The sequence below is a fragment of the Rhinichthys klamathensis genome, unplaced genomic scaffold (assembly GCF_029890125.1).
Source record: "Rhinichthys klamathensis goyatoka isolate OS25496 unplaced genomic scaffold, OSU_Roscu_1.1 h1tg000462l_1, whole genome shotgun sequence".
Lineage (NCBI taxonomy): Eukaryota > Metazoa > Chordata > Actinopteri > Cypriniformes > Leuciscidae > Rhinichthys > Rhinichthys klamathensis.
In genome coordinates, this window is record NW_026606951.1 from 40043 (window position 1) to 57500 (window position 17458).

Here is a 17458-nt window from a genome sequence, read left to right on the forward strand (position 1 = left end):
TAAGGTGGCTAGAGAAAGAGAAAGAAACCGTCTCATGCGAACACAAGGATTTAAACATCGGCGGGGCTTTTGAAAAGTGCGTGAACTCCGTGTTTTGAAGGGGTTCAAAACGGAAGAAGAGACGGCTTTTTCCTGCTGAACAAGTAAGACATTTCAATAGTTCAATCGTGTAACAGTACGTTTTCTTAATTCACACAGTTATGGAGTTTCCTTTGTTGTGCCTTTCTCGTTTTGCTATTATGGAGAATATGAATTCTGAACTACACAGGTAACCATAAAACACATTACATTTAACATTAGTCACGCAATGCTGATGTTGTTAACATGAACAATTTGAGAACAAAGTAGGCTATAATTTGCACGGTTGCTGTAAATCACGTTGATTAAATCTAACGAAGCTTATCATGTCGAATGCTTTTCCCCCCTTAGTTGGTCAGAACAAAAATGGATGTTACTTACTTGTTCAGAAGACATTTTCTAATGAAAATTCTTATGTTGGTCAAACTTTCAAAAAGTGAATCTGTGATTCTGTATGCCAGTATCCACACAGACGGACAGCAGCACTCGCCTCAAAGCACTGTGTTCATCCGCGCTGTTTCATGCCGATTTACAACCCACGTAAAGATAATAATTCCGCGAATCACTGCAGTTACAGATTTCGAGATGAGCGACAAAGAGGAAAAGATACGGACTGCAGCTTTAAAGTATTTATTTGTTTTTAATCATTCTTATTTACCTTTACATTTATGCATATAGCAGTTGCTTTTATCCATTGGCTTTAAGGTACGCATTTACATGTAATCAGTTCATCAGAATTATACAATTTGAAAGTACATGTACACTACCGTTCAGGTCAGTATGTTTATTTTTTTTATTTTTTTTAAGAAATAAATACCTTTATTCAGCAAGGATGCATTAAATTGTCCAGAATTGACCTTAAAGACATTTGTTAACTAAAAAAAAAAAAAAAAAAAAAACTATTTCAAATAAATGCTGTTCTTTTGAACTTTCTATTAATCAAAGAATCCTGAAAAATAAATCTAGCACAGTTTCCATAAAAATATTAAACGTGTGTCTCGAGCATCAGATCCTCATATTAGAGTGATTTCTGAAGGATCATGTGACACTGAAGACTGGAGTAATGATGATAAATTCAGCTTTGATCACAGGAATAAATTACACTTTACTGTATATTCACATAGAAAACAGCGGATTTACACTGGAGTAATATTACACTATTTTACTGTATTTTTGATTAAGTAGATGCAGCCTTGGTTAGCAGAAGAGAAAAATATAAAAAAATCCCTAAACTTTTGAACGATAATGTATAAATGACACAATTAAAAAACATCATAGAAGAAAAATCATAATTGCTGTCGATACTGTAATAATGTTAATGTTGATTAATAGAATACATAAAAAATGCTTTGTGTTTGGGGAAACGGCACATGATATTCTGGCTTTACAGACAAAACAAGCTAAGAACCATTTATGAAGTAGTTTATTGCTTCTTACAATAGAACATCAAGACTTGACATTGGTTATTTTAGTTGAAACGTTTTTTCAAACTGGAAATCAATTATTATATACAGAAAATGATCAAAGAACGTAGCAAACAAACAAAACTGATGCACACAATCAACACTTTTCATTCATTTTCACATTTCACTTTAATAGTCATGATTGATTTAGCTTAATTTAGCGTTTTTGTTGATTTGAAACTTCTTTGCCGGATGTAAACTGGTTTTGACTGGTGTTTTTCAGATTGGTGAACTACGAGACTGGTAAAGCCGGAGCTAAAGCCCGATCTCTCTGGAGGCTGGAGCCGTTACGGATCAGGTGTGTGTGTGTCATGAGATCGTCTCAGTCAAAAGTCCTTCAGGATGTTCTGTAATAATTATTGTAATTCATTATAGCTATTAGTAATTAAGTTTCTGGAGTGACAAATGCATTTAAATATGGCAGTGAATCCTCTAAATTATCATTACGTAATTGAATGGAACGCGACTCACTGCAAATTAAATGCAAACCTCGTTATATTTGGCCATTTTAAATAAACCAAATAAACATTTTGTTTATGTTTATAAGGCTGAGCTTCTCTTGTTGCCATATCCATTTATTATAAGCGCTTCTAGGCTCATAAAACGATCAGGTTTATGAAGTCCTCCTGTGGTGTAAATCCAGCTTTTAATGTTGTTTATGTGTGTATGTGGTGTTTAATACGCTTTAAGACACACATGTGTAAGTTCATAAGTCGACAGCATTGCTGAGTATTTCCTCCTTAAAACTGCAGTGAACCAAAGACAGTCTCAAACACACGGTTTGAAATCGCTGGAGTTTCTGACGTCACAAACGACCTTGTAACCAATCAGATCAACGTGTGATCGTCAACCAGTGGATCTCTGAGCTGAGGGAGTGAGTGGAGGCGGTGCTCATTTGCATATTCATAGAACCACGCATACTAAATGAGGCGAGAGTGTCGAGTTACATTCAAGATGTTTTGGTGTCAAAGATGAGTTTTAAGGGATACAATTAATGACTACAGGGGGACTTTAAAATGCGCAACTGCGTGTCGCGATATTTTGTCATTTTCAATATAATGCATTTGTATTTATTTGGTTTATTATGGGCTTGTTCTTGTTTGCTGTTTTTTCTTGCAAGATCTGGCAACACAAATGAGTCGAGGCTCATATAAAAAAGACACATCTCTGACGCGCGTTTACATTCATTATTAACAGTTCGGTTCGGTGTGGTACGCAGTGAGGAGACCGTTCATCAACGCGTTCATCACTAACTGCAGTTTTCAGGAGTTAGTTCAGTTGTAGAATGCAGTCGTCGCCCCTGTAAATGACTGAACTGTGTGTGAACAGAACAGGATTAAACACTGAACTGTGTGTGAACAGAACAGGATTAAACACTGAACTGTGTGTGAACAGAACAGGATTAAACACTGAACTGTGTGTGAACAGAACAGGATTAAACACTGAACTGTGTGTGAACAGAACAGGATTAAACACTGAACTGTGTGTGAACAGAACAGGATTAAACACTGAACTGTGTGTGAACAGAACAGGATTAAACACTGAACTGTGTGTGAACAGAACAGGATTAAACACTGAACTGTGTGTGAACAGAACAGGATTAAACACTGAACTGTGTGTGAACAGAACAGGATTAAACACTGAACTGTGTGTGAACAGAACAGGATTAAACACTGAACTGTGTGTGAACAGAACAGGATTAAACACTGAACTGTGTGTGAACAGAACAGGATTAAACACTGAACTGTGTGTGAACAGAACAGGATTAAACACTGAACTGTGTGTGAACAGAACAGGATTAAACACTGAACTGTGTGTGAACAGAACAGGATTAAACACTGAACTGTGTGTGAACAGAACAGGATTTAACACTGACACTCTACTTATTACACACACAGGGACACGCACAAATGTGCCAAATATTGAAAATAAAAATATTACAATGTAAAATATTATTATTGTATACATAAAGATATGGTGGAATCCGGCTTGTCCCGTAGATGGTCTGCTTGAGCTTTAACCTAACACAGACACACACACACACACACCACTATGACGTGAGCGCAACTGGCTTTTAAAGGGAATGTGAGACGAGACTCTGATTGGTTTATTGCACGTTACACCCAGAACACACCCATGACTCATTAAGAGAATCGGGACGACCCTTTTAGACCAGCGCCGGGACCGCCGACCATTTTTCCCGTCGTTAAACTCGCAAAAGTGGATTCGGACGCGCCATAAGTGCACTAGCGCCGTGCGCTTTAGACCATGCGCTTGGATCGTTAACATAGGGCCCTTAACGCTGAACTGCACATGACCTCATTAACCCTTGATCTCCATGTGTGCTCAGTTGGTGTGGCAGCCACATCCGCTGGGGTCAGCCGTTCCGCCTGCGTCACCTGACCACCGGACACTATCTGGCGCTGACCGAGGACCGGGGCGTTGTGTTGCAGGACCGAGAGCGATCCGACACCACGGCCACAGCCTTCTGCTTCAGAGCCTCCAAGGTGACCACACACACATACACACACACACACACACAACACTCAGTGCATTAGCTATCGGAAATAATGTGCATTCATTCAAACAATATTCAGCGCATTAGTAATCTGGAATAATATGCATTCATTCAAACGCATTCATACGTCAGTGCGAATACTTTTATTCATCAAGGATGCATTCAATTGATCAAAAGTGACAGTAAAGACGTTTATAATGTTACAAAAGATTATATTTCAAATAAATGCTGTTCTTTTTAACTTTCTATTAATCAAAGAATCCTGAAAAAATGTATGGAGGCTTGTTTCGGCCATGGAATAAAAAAATAAAATGTAATGTAAATGACTTTTATCTCACAAATTATTATTTTGTTTAGTTAAAGGTGCTCTATGGAACTTTTAGCGGCCTCTAGTGGTGATGTTTCAGATTGCACAAGTGATCCATGCTCGTACCATGATAACGTGACATTGACTGCATTTAGCCGACATGTGGTGTTATCTAGCATAGCCTACGGCATTTCACTAACGATTCGTGTATCTTTCACAATCAGCAATGTCAACATAGATGAATGTATAATAATGATAACGAAAACGGTTAGTGAACTAGACTGAACAATGTCAGTGTAACAGTAAGACAGTAGGAAGTAACATTACTGTGCTGAACGTGTCTGGAAATGTTTATTATAAACAATATGAAAGGGGGATGAATTACAGCGTAACGATCTATAACGTAGATCTAGTACATAAAACAAGTATCCTAAAGCACCTTTTCTTATCCTGGAACAGTCTTTTGTATTAATTCCATGTCTCATGTAGTTTACCTTGCTATTTCATTTGAGTTTACTAATAATTCAAAAGCTCTGCCGATGTTGATCCGTGTTTTCGTCCTGAGTCGATCAGAATCACGTTTGGCCTGACGAGCTTCAGCAGATAAAACTTTGTTTTGTTTTTTATATTTATGTGGAGTTAGTGTTGGAGTGTGTGTTGTGCTGGAGGCAGGAGTGTTTGGTGTTATCAGACTCATGTCGTCAGCTGCAGTGCCGTCGGTCGCATAGACTGTATATATAAAGGAGAGCGGCTCGGGAGCGCATGCACGTCACATCCGATGGATTTCACGGTAAATCCGACCCGGAGACTTCACATAGAAATATGAATATTGGCCTTCAGAGGTAATAGCAAAACCCGACAAGTGGATCATTGTAATGTGTGATTACAACCCCTTCACACACAGGCAATAAAAAAAGGATTAATTTTAGAAGAAAAGTTCCATAATCAAAATTCTACAGATACATACATCCATGCAACCTGGCACTGCACTCCAATCAAACACTTTTGGGAAGAGGTCACACAGTCACTATCCACTATAGTCGGCTGCCACATCCCACTGTCGCCTTCTCTTTGCTTGCTGGGAGACCTTACGATAATCACTGATAAAACTATAAACTCTAAAATGCTCCTCATAGCTCTAACCATCGCCAAGAAAACTATCCTCATGAACTGGAAAACTAGAAATAAATTACACATTAACATTTGGAAAAATCTTATTACAGACTTCATTGCAGTGGAATACGCATCTCCCCTTCATAATTACGCATCTGAAACTGACCTCTGCCATCCAACACTTTCTGACCTCTTACAGCTCTGAATCCTTTCTCTGTTTTCAACTCCGACTCCTCCCACCTTCTTAATCAACCCACGAATATTAATGCATTTTAGTTGTTGGAACTTGTTTGTCATCATTGTTATTACTATCTTTATTGTTATTGCTATAGTTACTATTTTCACTTTTATTTTTTCATTGTTGTAATTGCTGTTGTTGCTGTCTTTTGCTTTCACCATTGCGGTCGCCACTGCCATCATCATTGTCATTTATTATTAATATTATTATTATCATAATTATTATCATTAATCTTGCCATTGTCAATGCTGTATTGGAATTAAGTGTCATTGTCATCACTACTGCAATAACTCCCCCCTTATCTCTTCATGGGCTTTTAATGCAACACAACATAGAATAGAAAAAAAAAAAAGGAATATGTATGGAAAACCTATCAAACACCAAGGCAGGCAAGACAGGCGAGAAGTGGTTTCAACGGGACAGCATCTCTGTCCCAATTTGAGACACTCTTGCACTGTACTCCCTCTTTTAATGCACCTTAGACATTGCACATAACACAAAAAAAAAAAAAAAAAAAAAAAAAAATTAGGAAAAGATAGGGACTGATGAGATGTGGGGGAAGGTTATCTTATATCTTATATCATCTTTTATTTTGTGCAGGATTGACAATGGCAATTGTTACATAGGAGGAAGGATGGAAATAAAAATCGACCAACACAATATTGGCAGTATGGTGGTAGTGGGGAGTGGGGTGGTGATGGTAATGACAATGGTAATAGATAATAAATGGTTACTTTGTTTACGCATACACACACATACACATACACATACCCACACTCACACCCGCTCACATACACACTTAGATCAAACACTTAAATCACTTTTATGTCACTTCTGGAATTATGGATTTACAAGATTGCTCACTGCTGCACTATGTTGGTTTGTATGTATGTTTGACTGTTAAATAAATAAAAAATTAAAAAAAAAAAAATAATAAAAAAAGTTCCATATAGCACCTTTAATATCAAAATTGCGAGAAAAAATCTTGCAGTTATGAGGGAAAAAAAGTCAAAATTGTGAGATAAAAACTCATAATTGCAAGAAAAAATGTGTAGTTAAAATGTCGCAATTACATTTACATTTTTTTTATGCTATGGCAGAAAAAAAAAACAGAATTGCAATTCCGAGTTTATGACTTGCAAATGTGAGAAAAAAATTCTGAATTGTGAGATAAAATGTCACCGTTACCTTTTTACTTTTCTATTCTGTGGCAGAAACAAGCTTCCATAAAAAATAATGTATGACGTTTCCACAGAAATATGAAGCAGCACAGCTGTTTTCAACACTGATAATAATCATAAATGTTTCTTGAGCATCAGATCCTCATATTAGAGTGATTTCTGAAGGATCATGTGACACTGAAGACTGGAGTAATGATGATAAATTCAGCTTTGATCACAGGAATAAATTACACTTTACTGTATATTCACATAGAAAACAGCTGATTTACACTGGAATAATATTTCACTGTTTTACTGTATTTTTGATTAAATAACGCAGATTTAGTGAGCAGAAGAGACTCTTCACATTACTAATCAGTCACCTTCCACAGAGGCCTTTAATATCAGAGTAAATGTATTGAGTTATTAGTGTTAAATCTGTAAAAGATTGATGCTCTAATTGATTCCAGCTCTGAAAGGGTCAATATTCCACAAAGAGGATCTTCCTCCAGAGCTTTATTAAATGAGAGCCATCTCTTTAATAGTGTGTCGTTAGTCCTCCACTTCTTGTTCCTCCGCCGCATGGCTTTATTCCCGAGCGGACGCAGTGTTCAGGATTCATCAGCTCATCTCTGGATGTAGTGTTCGATCTCACAGGATTATTGAGTCATGAAGATCTATCATGTTTTCAGGTCAAACTCACATAATCGTGTGATTGATGAGCTTGTTAAGTATTAATATTTAATGCTTGTCAGAAAGAGCAAGAGCTGTTTATAGAGGTGATATTTTCTGATGATTTTAATCAGCCTGCAAATTGAATTAAATTTAAAGAAGTAAAATAAAGTTAAAAAAATGTTTTTGTATTTTTTACATTTTATTTTAAAAAATGTGTTATGTACTGTATGTCTATATGTTTTTTATTCATTTCTTTTTAATCCTCATCATTTTACATTTCTTTGAAGCGGCCTCCAAATCGCAAAGGAAGCCTGTTATTTTAATATAATTGAAATGCTATTATAGTTTTTATTAATGTTTTACATTTTTATTGTCATATTTTCATTTTGTTGTGTTTGACATTTTTATTAGTTTGTCTTGTTTTAATGTCTATGTAGTTTTTATGACTTTTTTCAGTTTTAGTTATATTAATGCATCAGCTTAAACTAAATGAAAAGTCAAATCAAATGAATAATATATAATAATATTATATATTGTTTTAGTTAACGTTTTATTTTAATCTGATGTATAGTCTCTTTTGGTTGAATGTAATTTTCTGAATTTGTGTGTGTTCCTGTGAGTTTATGTATTTATGTGTTGTATTGTCTAAAGTTGTTCGATTACAGCACTTGGTCAGCAGTGGCTGTTTTAAATGTGCAATAGAAATAAAAGTGCCTGAATCGTCTCACACACTCTAGATCTTCCCGTCTGCTCCATTAAATGTGTGTTTCGTGTTTGTTCAGGATAAGTTGGAGTGCAGTCCGAAGCGGGACATCGAGGGCATGGGAGTGGCGGAGATCAAGTACGGAGACTCTCAGTGTTTCGTGATGCACGTGGCGACGGGACTCTGGCTCTCCTATCAGGCGCCCGACGTCAAATCTGCCCGACTGGGGCCGCTCAAGCGACGGGTGAGCTTCACATCTGCATCTTAGGGTTCATGTGGGCCAGGTCTAATGACCTGAAACGGGCCTCGTAACAGAAGAGGCTCAAGAAAGAGCTGCTCCGTTACGCCACACACACACACCAGGGGCGGAGGTTAACTGGGGCTCGAGCAAAAATGCCACCAAAATTATTATAAATGCCCCCCAAATGAATAATAATACCCCCAAAATTAGAAAAAATGCCACCAAATTAGTAAAAATGCCCCCCAAATGAATAATAATACCCCCAAAATTTGTATAAACGCCCCCAAAATTTGTAAAAATGCCCCCAAAATGAACAAAAATGCCCCCAAAATTTGTAAAAATGCCCTCAAAATTTGTAAAAATGCCACCTAAATGAATGAAAATGCCCCCAGAATTAGTAAACATGGCACCAAAATTGGTAAAAATGCCCCCAAAATGAACAAAAATGCTGCCTAAATGTGTAAAAATGCCCTCAAAATTTGTATAAATGCTTCCAAAATGAACAAAAATGCCCCCAAAATGAATGAAAATGCACCCAAAATTAGTAAACATGGCACCAAAATTAGTAAAAATGCCCCCAAAATGAACAAAAATGCCCCCAAAATGTGTAAAAATGCCCTCAAAATTTTTAAAAATGCCACCAAAATGAACAAAAATGCCCCCAAAATGAATGAAAATGCACCAAAATTTTAAAAAAAATGCCCCCAAATTGAATAAAAATGCCCCCAAAATTAGTAAAAAGCCCCCAGAATTAGTAAACATGGCACCAAAATTGGTAAAAATGCCCCCAAAATGAACAAAAATGCCCCCCAAATTTGTAAAAATGCCCTCAACATTTGTAAAAATGCCCCCAAAATGAATGAAAATGCCCCAAAATGAACAAAAATGCCCCCAAAATTTGTAAAATTGCCCTCAAAATTTGTAAAAATGCCCTCAAAATTTGTAAAAATGCCACCAAAATGAATGAATTTGGATCCATCTGGAACCTCTTCCATTGAGAGTGATTTCCCCAACCAACTTTATGGTTTAGCCAATCAGGACGCAGGGCGGGAGTTTCATAGATGTGACGTAGTGGAGAAGCGACCGTGAGACTGTTTTGATTCAGACAACAATGGCGGCTCGCATCGAGGAAACAAGCGTTAACATTGATGCTGCTATTTCATCCGTGTTGTCCAATCTACCTAATATTGTTTCATTAAAAAAACATCAGAGAACGGCTCTTAAGGCTTTTGTTGGTGGAAACGATGTTTATCAGTGCCTTCTCCCGACCGGATTCTTCAGCGTCACGGGTTGGCTTCGGTGTGAGTGGTTGAAATAGCACGTCGATAAAGATGACAGACAAGTGGCTTATCCAATCATATGCAAGGATTTTTGATAAGGCCCAGCCTTCTGAAACGCCATTTCAATGGATCGGTTCCAGATGGATGTGAGTGAAGCTAGGCGGAGCGAAATTCATCTGGCTAGGGCCAGGTTACAAAAATGCCCCCAAAATTTGTAAAAATGCCCTCAAAATTTGTAAAAATGCACCCAAAATGAATGAAAATGCCCCCAAAATGAACAAAAATGCCCTCAAAATTTGTAAAAATGCCACCAAAATGAATGAGAATGCCCCCAAAATTAGTAAAAAGCTCCCAGAATTAGTAAACATGGCACCAAAATTGGTAAAAATGCCCCCAAAATGAATAAAAATGCCCCCAAAATTTGTAAAAATGCCCCCAAAATGAATAAAAATGCCCTCAAAATAAACAAAAATGCCCCCAAATTTTTTAAAAAATACCCTCAAAATTTGTAAAAATGCCCCCAAAATGAATTAAAAATGCATCCAAAATTGGTAAAAATGCCCTCAAAATGAATAAAAATGCCCTCAAAATGAATAAAAATGCCCCCAAAATGTGTAAAAATGCCCCCAAAATTTGTAAAAATGCCCCCAAAATGAATAAAAATGCCCTCAAAATAAACAAAAATGCCCCCAAAATGTGTAAAAATGCCCCCAAAATTTGTAAAAATGCCACCAAAATTAGTAAAGATGCCCCCAAAATGAATGAAAATGCCCCCAAAATGAACAAAAATCCCCCCAAATTTTTTAAAAAATACCCTCAAAATTGGTAAAAATGCCCCCAAAATGAATTAAAAATGCATCCAAAATTGGTAAAAATGCCCTCAAAATGAATAAAAATGCCCTCAAAATGAATAAAAATGCCCCCAAAATGAACAAAAATGCTAACCTGGCCCTAGCCAGATGAATTTCGCTCCGCCTAGCTTCACTCACATCCATCTGGAACCTCTTCCATTGAGAGTGATTTCCCCAACCAACTTTATGGTTTAGCCAATCAGGACGCAGGGCGGGAGTTTCATAGATGTGACGTAGTGGAGAAGCGACCGTGAGACTGTTTTGATTCAGACAACAATGGCGGCTCGCATCGAGGAAACAAGCGTTAACATTGATGCTGCTATTTCATCCGTGTTGTCCAATCTACCTAATATTGTTTCATTAAAAAAACATCAGAGAACGGCTCTTAAGGCTTTTGTTGGTGGAAACGATGTTTATCAGTGCCTTCTCCCGACCGGATTCTTCAGCGTCACGGGTTGGCTTCGGTGTGAGTGGTTGAAATAGCACGTCGATAAAGATGACAGACAAGTGGCTTATCCAATCATATGCAAGGATTTTTGATAAGGCCCAGCCTTCTGAAACGCCATTTCAATGGATCGGTTCCAGATGGATGTGAGTGAAGCTAGGCGGAGCGAAATTCATCTGGCTAGGGCCAGGTTACAAAAATGCCCCCAAAATTTGTAAAAATGCCCTCAAAATTTGTAAAAATGCACCCAAAATGAATGAAAATGCCCCCAAAATGAACAAAAATGCCCTCAAAATTTGTAAAAATGCCACCAAAATGAATGAGAATGCCCCCAAAATTAGTAAAAAGCTCCCAGAATTAGTAAACATGGCACCAAAATTGGTAAAAATGCCCCCAAAATGAATAAAAATGCCCCCAAAATTTGTAAAAATGCCCCCAAAATGAATAAAAATGCCCTCAAAATAAACAAAAATGCCCCCAAATTTTTTAAAAAATACCCTCAAAATTTGTAAAAATGCCCCCAAAATGAATTAAAAATGCATCCAAAATTGGTAAAAATGCCCTCAAAATGAATAAAAATGCCCTCAAAATGAATAAAAATGCCCCCAAAATGTGTAAAAATGCCCCCAAAATTTGTAAAAATGCCCCCAAAATGAATAAAAATGCCCTCAAAATAAACAAAAATGCCCCCAAAATGTGTAAAAATGCCCCCAAAATTTGTAAAAATGCCACCAAAATTAGTAAAGATGCCCCCAAAATGAATGAAAATGCCCCCAAAATGAACAAAAATCCCCCCAAATTTTTTAAAAAATACCCTCAAAATTGGTAAAAATGCCCCCAAAATGAATTAAAAATGCATCCAAAATTGGTAAAAATGCCCTCAAAATGAATAAAAATGCCCTCAAAATGAATAAAAATGCCCCCAAAATGAACAAAAATGCTAACCTGGCCCTAGCCAGATGAATTTCGCTCCGCCTAGCTTCACTCACATCCATCTGGAACCTCTTCCATTGAGAGTGATTTCCCCAACCAACTTTATGGTTTAGCCAATCAGGACGCAGGGCGGGAGTTTCATAGATGTGACGTAGTGGAGAAGCGACCGTGAGACTGTTTTGATTCAGACAACAATGGCGGCTCGCATCGAGGAAACAAGCGTTAACATTGATGCTGCTATTTCATCCGTGTTGTCCAATCTACCTAATATTGTTTCATTAAAAAAACATCAGAGAACGGCTCTTAAGGCTTTTGTTGGTGGAAACGATGTTTATCAGTGCCTTCTCCCGACCGGATTCTTCAGCGTCACGGGTTGGCTTCGGTGTGAGTGGTTGAAATAGCACGTCGATAAAGATGACAGACAAGTGGCTTATCCAATCATATGCAAGGATTTTTGATAAGGCCCAGCCTTCTGAAACGCCATTTCAATGGATCGGTTCCAGATGGATGTGAGTGAAGCTAGGCGGAGCGAAATTCATCTGGCTAGGGCCAGGTTACAAAAATGCCCCCAAAATTTGTAAAAATGCCCTCAAAATTTGTAAAAATGCACCCAAAATGAATGAAAATGCCCCCAAAATGAACAAAAATGCCCTCAAAATTTGTAAAAATGCCACCAAAATGAATGAGAATGCCCCCAAAATTAGTAAAAAGCTCCCAGAATTAGTAAACATGGCACCAAAATTGGTAAAAATGCCCCCAAAATGAATAAAAATGCCCCCAAAATTTGTAAAAATGCCCCCAAAATGAATAAAAATGCCCTCAAAATAAACAAAAATGCCCCCAAATTTTTTAAAAAATACCCTCAAAATTTGTAAAAATGCCCCCAAAATGAATTAAAAATGCATCCAAAATTGGTAAAAATGCCCTCAAAATGAATAAAAATGCCCTCAAAATGAATAAAAATGCCCCCAAAATGTGTAAAAATGCCCCCAAAATTTGTAAAAATGCCCCCAAAATGAATAAAAATGCCCCCAAAATGAACAAAAATGCTAACCTGGCCCTAGCCAGATGAATTTCGCTCCGCCTAGCTTCACTCACATCCATCTGGAACCTCTTCCATTGAGAGTGATTTCCCCAACCAACTTTATGGTTTAGCCAATCAGGACGCAGGGCGGGAGTTTCATAGATGTGACGTAGTGGAGAAGCGACCGTGAGACTGTTTTGATTCAGACAACAATGGCGGCTCGCATCGAGGAAACAAGCGTTAACATTGATGCTGCTATTTCATCCGTGTTGTCCAATCTACCTAATATTGTTTCATTAAAAAAACATCAGAGAACGGCTCTTAAGGCTTTTGTTGGTGGAAACGATGTTTATCAGTGCCTTCTCCCGACCGGATTCTTCAGCGTCACGGGTTGGCTTCGGTGTGAGTGGTTGAAATAGCACGTCGATAAAGATGACAGACAAGTGGCTTATCCAATCATATGCAAGGATTTTTGATAAGGCCCAGCCTTCTGAAACGCCATTTCAATGGATCGGTTCCAGATGGATGTGAGTGAAGCTAGGCGGAGCGAAATTCATCTGGCTAGGGCCAGGTTACAAAAATGCCCCCAAAATTTGTAAAAATGCCCTCAAAATTTGTAAAAATGCACCCAAAATGAATGAAAATGCCCCCAAAATGAACAAAAATGCCCTCAAAATTTGTAAAAATGCCACCAAAATGAATGAGAATGCCCCCAAAATTAGTAAAAAGCTCCCAGAATTAGTAAACATGGCACCAAAATTGGTAAAAATGCCCCCAAAATGAATAAAAATGCCCCCAAAATTTGTAAAAATGCCCCCAAAATGAATAAAAATGCCCTCAAAATAAACAAAAATGCCCCCAAATTTTTTAAAAAATACCCTCAAAATTTGTAAAAATGCCCCCAAAATGAATTAAAAATGCATCCAAAATTGGTAAAAATGCCCTCAAAATGAATAAAAATGCCCTCAAAATGAATAAAAATGCCCCCAAAATGTGTAAAAATGCCCCCAAAATTTGTAAAAATGCCCCCAAAATGAATAAAAATGCCCTCAAAATAAACAAAAATGCCCCCAAAATGTGTAAAAATGCCCCCAAAATTTGTAAAAATGCCACCAAAATTAGTAAAGATGCCCCCAAAATGAATGAAAATGCCCCCAAAATGAACAAAAATCCCCCCAAATTTTTTAAAAAATACCCTCAAAATTGGTAAAAATGCCCCCAAAATGAATTAAAAATGCATCCAAAATTGGTAAAAATGCCCTCAAAATGAATAAAAATGCCCTCAAAATGAATAAAAATGCCCCCAAAATGAACAAAAATGCTAACCTGGCCCTAGCCAGATGAATTTCGCTCCGCCTAGCTTCACTCACATCCATCTGGAACCTCTTCCATTGAGAGTGATTTCCCCAACCAACTTTATGGTTTAGCCAATCAGGACGCAGGGCGGGAGTTTCATAGATGTGACGTAGTGGAGAAGCGACCGTGAGACTGTTTTGATTCAGACAACAATGGCGGCTCGCATCGAGGAAACAAGCGTTAACATTGATGCTGCTATTTCATCCGTGTTGTCCAATCTACCTAATATTGTTTCATTAAAAAAACATCAGAGAACGGCTCTTAAGGCTTTTGTTGGTGGAAACGATGTTTATCAGTGCCTTCTCCCGACCGGATTCTTCAGCGTCACGGGTTGGCTTCGGTGTGAGTGGTTGAAATAGCACGTCGATAAAGATGACAGACAAGTGGCTTATCCAATCATATGCAAGGATTTTTGATAAGGCCCAGCCTTCTGAAACGCCATTTCAATGGATCGGTTCCAGATGGATGTGAGTGAAGCTAGGCGGAGCGAAATTCATCTGGCTAGGGCCAGGTTACAAAAATGCCCCCAAAATTTGTAAAAATGCCCTCAAAATTTGTAAAAATGCACCCAAAATGAATGAAAATGCCCCCAAAATGAACAAAAATGCCCTCAAAATTTGTAAAAATGCCACCAAAATGAATGAGAATGCCCCCAAAATTAGTAAAAAGCTCCCAGAATTAGTAAACATGGCACCAAAATTGGTAAAAAATGCCCCCAAAATGAATAAAAATGCCCCCAAAATTTGTAAAAATGCCCCCAAAATGAATAAAAATGCCCTCAAAATAAACAAAAATGCCCCCAAAATGTGTAAAAATGCCCCCAAAATTTGTAAAAATGCCACCAAAATTAGTAAAGATGCCCCCAAAATGAATGAAAATGCCCCCAAAATGAACAAAAATCCCCCCAAATTTTTTAAAAAATACCCTCAAAATTTGTAAAAATGCCACCAAAATAAATGAAAATGCCCCCAAAATTTGTAAAAGGCTCCCAGAATTAGTAAACATGGCACCAAAAATTGGTAAAAATGCCCCCAAAATGATTAAAAATGCCCCCAAAATTTGTAAAAATGCCCCCAAAATGAATAAAAATGCCCCCAAAATTTGTAAAAAATGCCCCCAAAATGAATAAAAATGCCCCCAAAATGAACAAAAATGCCCCCAAAATGAATAAAAATGCCCCCAAAATTTGTAAAAATGCCCCCAAAATGAATAAAAATGCCCCCAAAATGAACAAAAATGCCCCCAAAATGAATAAAAATGCCCCCAATTTTTTTTAAATGCCCCCAAAATTAGTAAAAATGCCCCCAAAATGAGTGCAAGAAATGGTGCAAAAAATGTCTTTGTGTGAGTTCTTGTTTTTAATATTTATAAGCAATACCACACGAGCAAGAGTATCAGTACCACACTTGTTTTCCCGAATATCAGCACGTTTGCAAATGTGTGAAGTAAATATAGATTTTTATACAACAGTTCAATAAACAAGAAATGAATACACATTTTACATTTCTTTAAAACGGCCTCCAAATAGCAAAGGAAGCCTGTGATTTTAGCATAATTAAAATGCTATTATTCTAAAATGTTTCTATTAATGTTTTACATTTTGTCATTTTTTTCTGTTCTTCTTTATCTTAAAGTTTTATTCATTTTGTTGTGTTTGACATTTTATTAGTTTCTCTTTTTTAAATATGTCTATGTAGTTTTTATGACTTTTTTTGTATTTAGTTATTTTACATCAGGTAAAAGAAAACAAGTTTTTTTGTGTTTTTTTATATTTTATTTTATTGTTTTAGTTAACATTTTATTTTAAGGTATTTAATTTTTTTGTATATTTGTCTATTTTTTTGTTAATCTCTATTTTAATTTTAGTTATTTTAGTACATCAAATTAAACATAAAAGTGAGAAATGTTGCTTTGGCAACTAGCTGAAATAAAATATATATTTTATTGTCTCTTTAACATTTATTTTAGTTGCGTTACTTTAGTTAAGTAAAACTAAATGAATAGCTGATATAAAATAAGATTTTTATATTGTATTTTATTTCAGGTAACGTTTTTGAATTTTTTTTTTACGTGTTTTTTTATTTTAATGGAAATGTTTTTTATGGTTTTAGTTTTTTTAAAATAGAATTATGTGTAGTTTTTATTTATTTTAATTCCAGTTTTAGTAGTGCATCAAGTGATGAAAATGACATGTTGCATTGGAATATTTTATTTTATTTCAAGTAATGATTTTTTTTAAGTCTGTATAGTTTTAGCTGAAATACAATATATTTTTAAAAATATTTATTTTTCATTTTTCACATTTTTTTTAAACAATGTTTTCAGTTCACTATAATAACCGCCAGCCTCCTGCACTAAATCCTCATGTGTCGTTGGCTTTGGTCAAGCGATGTCAACAACTCTTTCTAGTTCTGGTGTTATTCTGCACATGTAGTTTAATAACTCATATTAGCGTAGACATACGTTGAGTATAGTTTGAGTGAAGTGTGTGTTGAGTGTGTGTTTGTGTTTCAGGCCTGTCTGCATGCAGAAGGACACATGGATGATGGTCTGACGCTTCAGCGCTGTCAACACGAGGAGTCGCGCGCGGCTCGGATCATCCGGAACACCACTCGCCTCTTCAGCTGCTTCATCAGGTATCACACACACACACACACACCACCTTTGACCTCACGCGCGCGTGTGTGTGTGTGGAATAAGTGTGTTTCCGGCCAGATGGGGCATTGGAGCTCACAAACACACTCTTTTTAGCTCTCACATGTATCTCGCATGTTCTGCGTGAGTGAACCGAGTCGAGCTCCCGATGGCACTTTCACCAGGACGTTTTTCAGGAAATATGTATTATAATATTACATAAGCGAGGCTGTTTTGGCTCAGAAGTGAATGTTATTCCTTACTGTCAGATCTCAGGCCTCGTCAGCTTCACGGTTCCTGTGATTGTTCCTCTTGTAGCTTTGAGATGGATTTTCCCTCAGGCTTCATGTGTAAATGGATGTTTTAAAGAGATGTACAACCAGCACTTATTCAGACAGCTTCAACATTTCTCACATTATCAGTTTATTCGCTATTGTTT

The 17458-nt window shown here is 37.0% G+C and overlaps 1 protein-coding gene across 1 annotated transcript in view; it reads left to right on the top strand.

Moving 5' to 3' along the window:
* Nucleotides 1–17458, top strand: part of LOC130071818 (ryanodine receptor 3) — a 248526-nt gene that overhangs the window by 32054 nt on the left and 199014 nt on the right. Inside the window, exons 10-13 of the mRNA XM_056236709.1 lie at nucleotides 1765–1839; nucleotides 3892–4048; nucleotides 8335–8499; nucleotides 16900–17021. Of these exons, the coding sequence (XP_056092684.1) occupies nucleotides 1765–1839; nucleotides 3892–4048; nucleotides 8335–8499; nucleotides 16900–17021 (519 nt within the window). The remainder of the gene's footprint in view (nucleotides 1–1764; nucleotides 1840–3891; nucleotides 4049–8334; nucleotides 8500–16899; nucleotides 17022–17458) is intronic.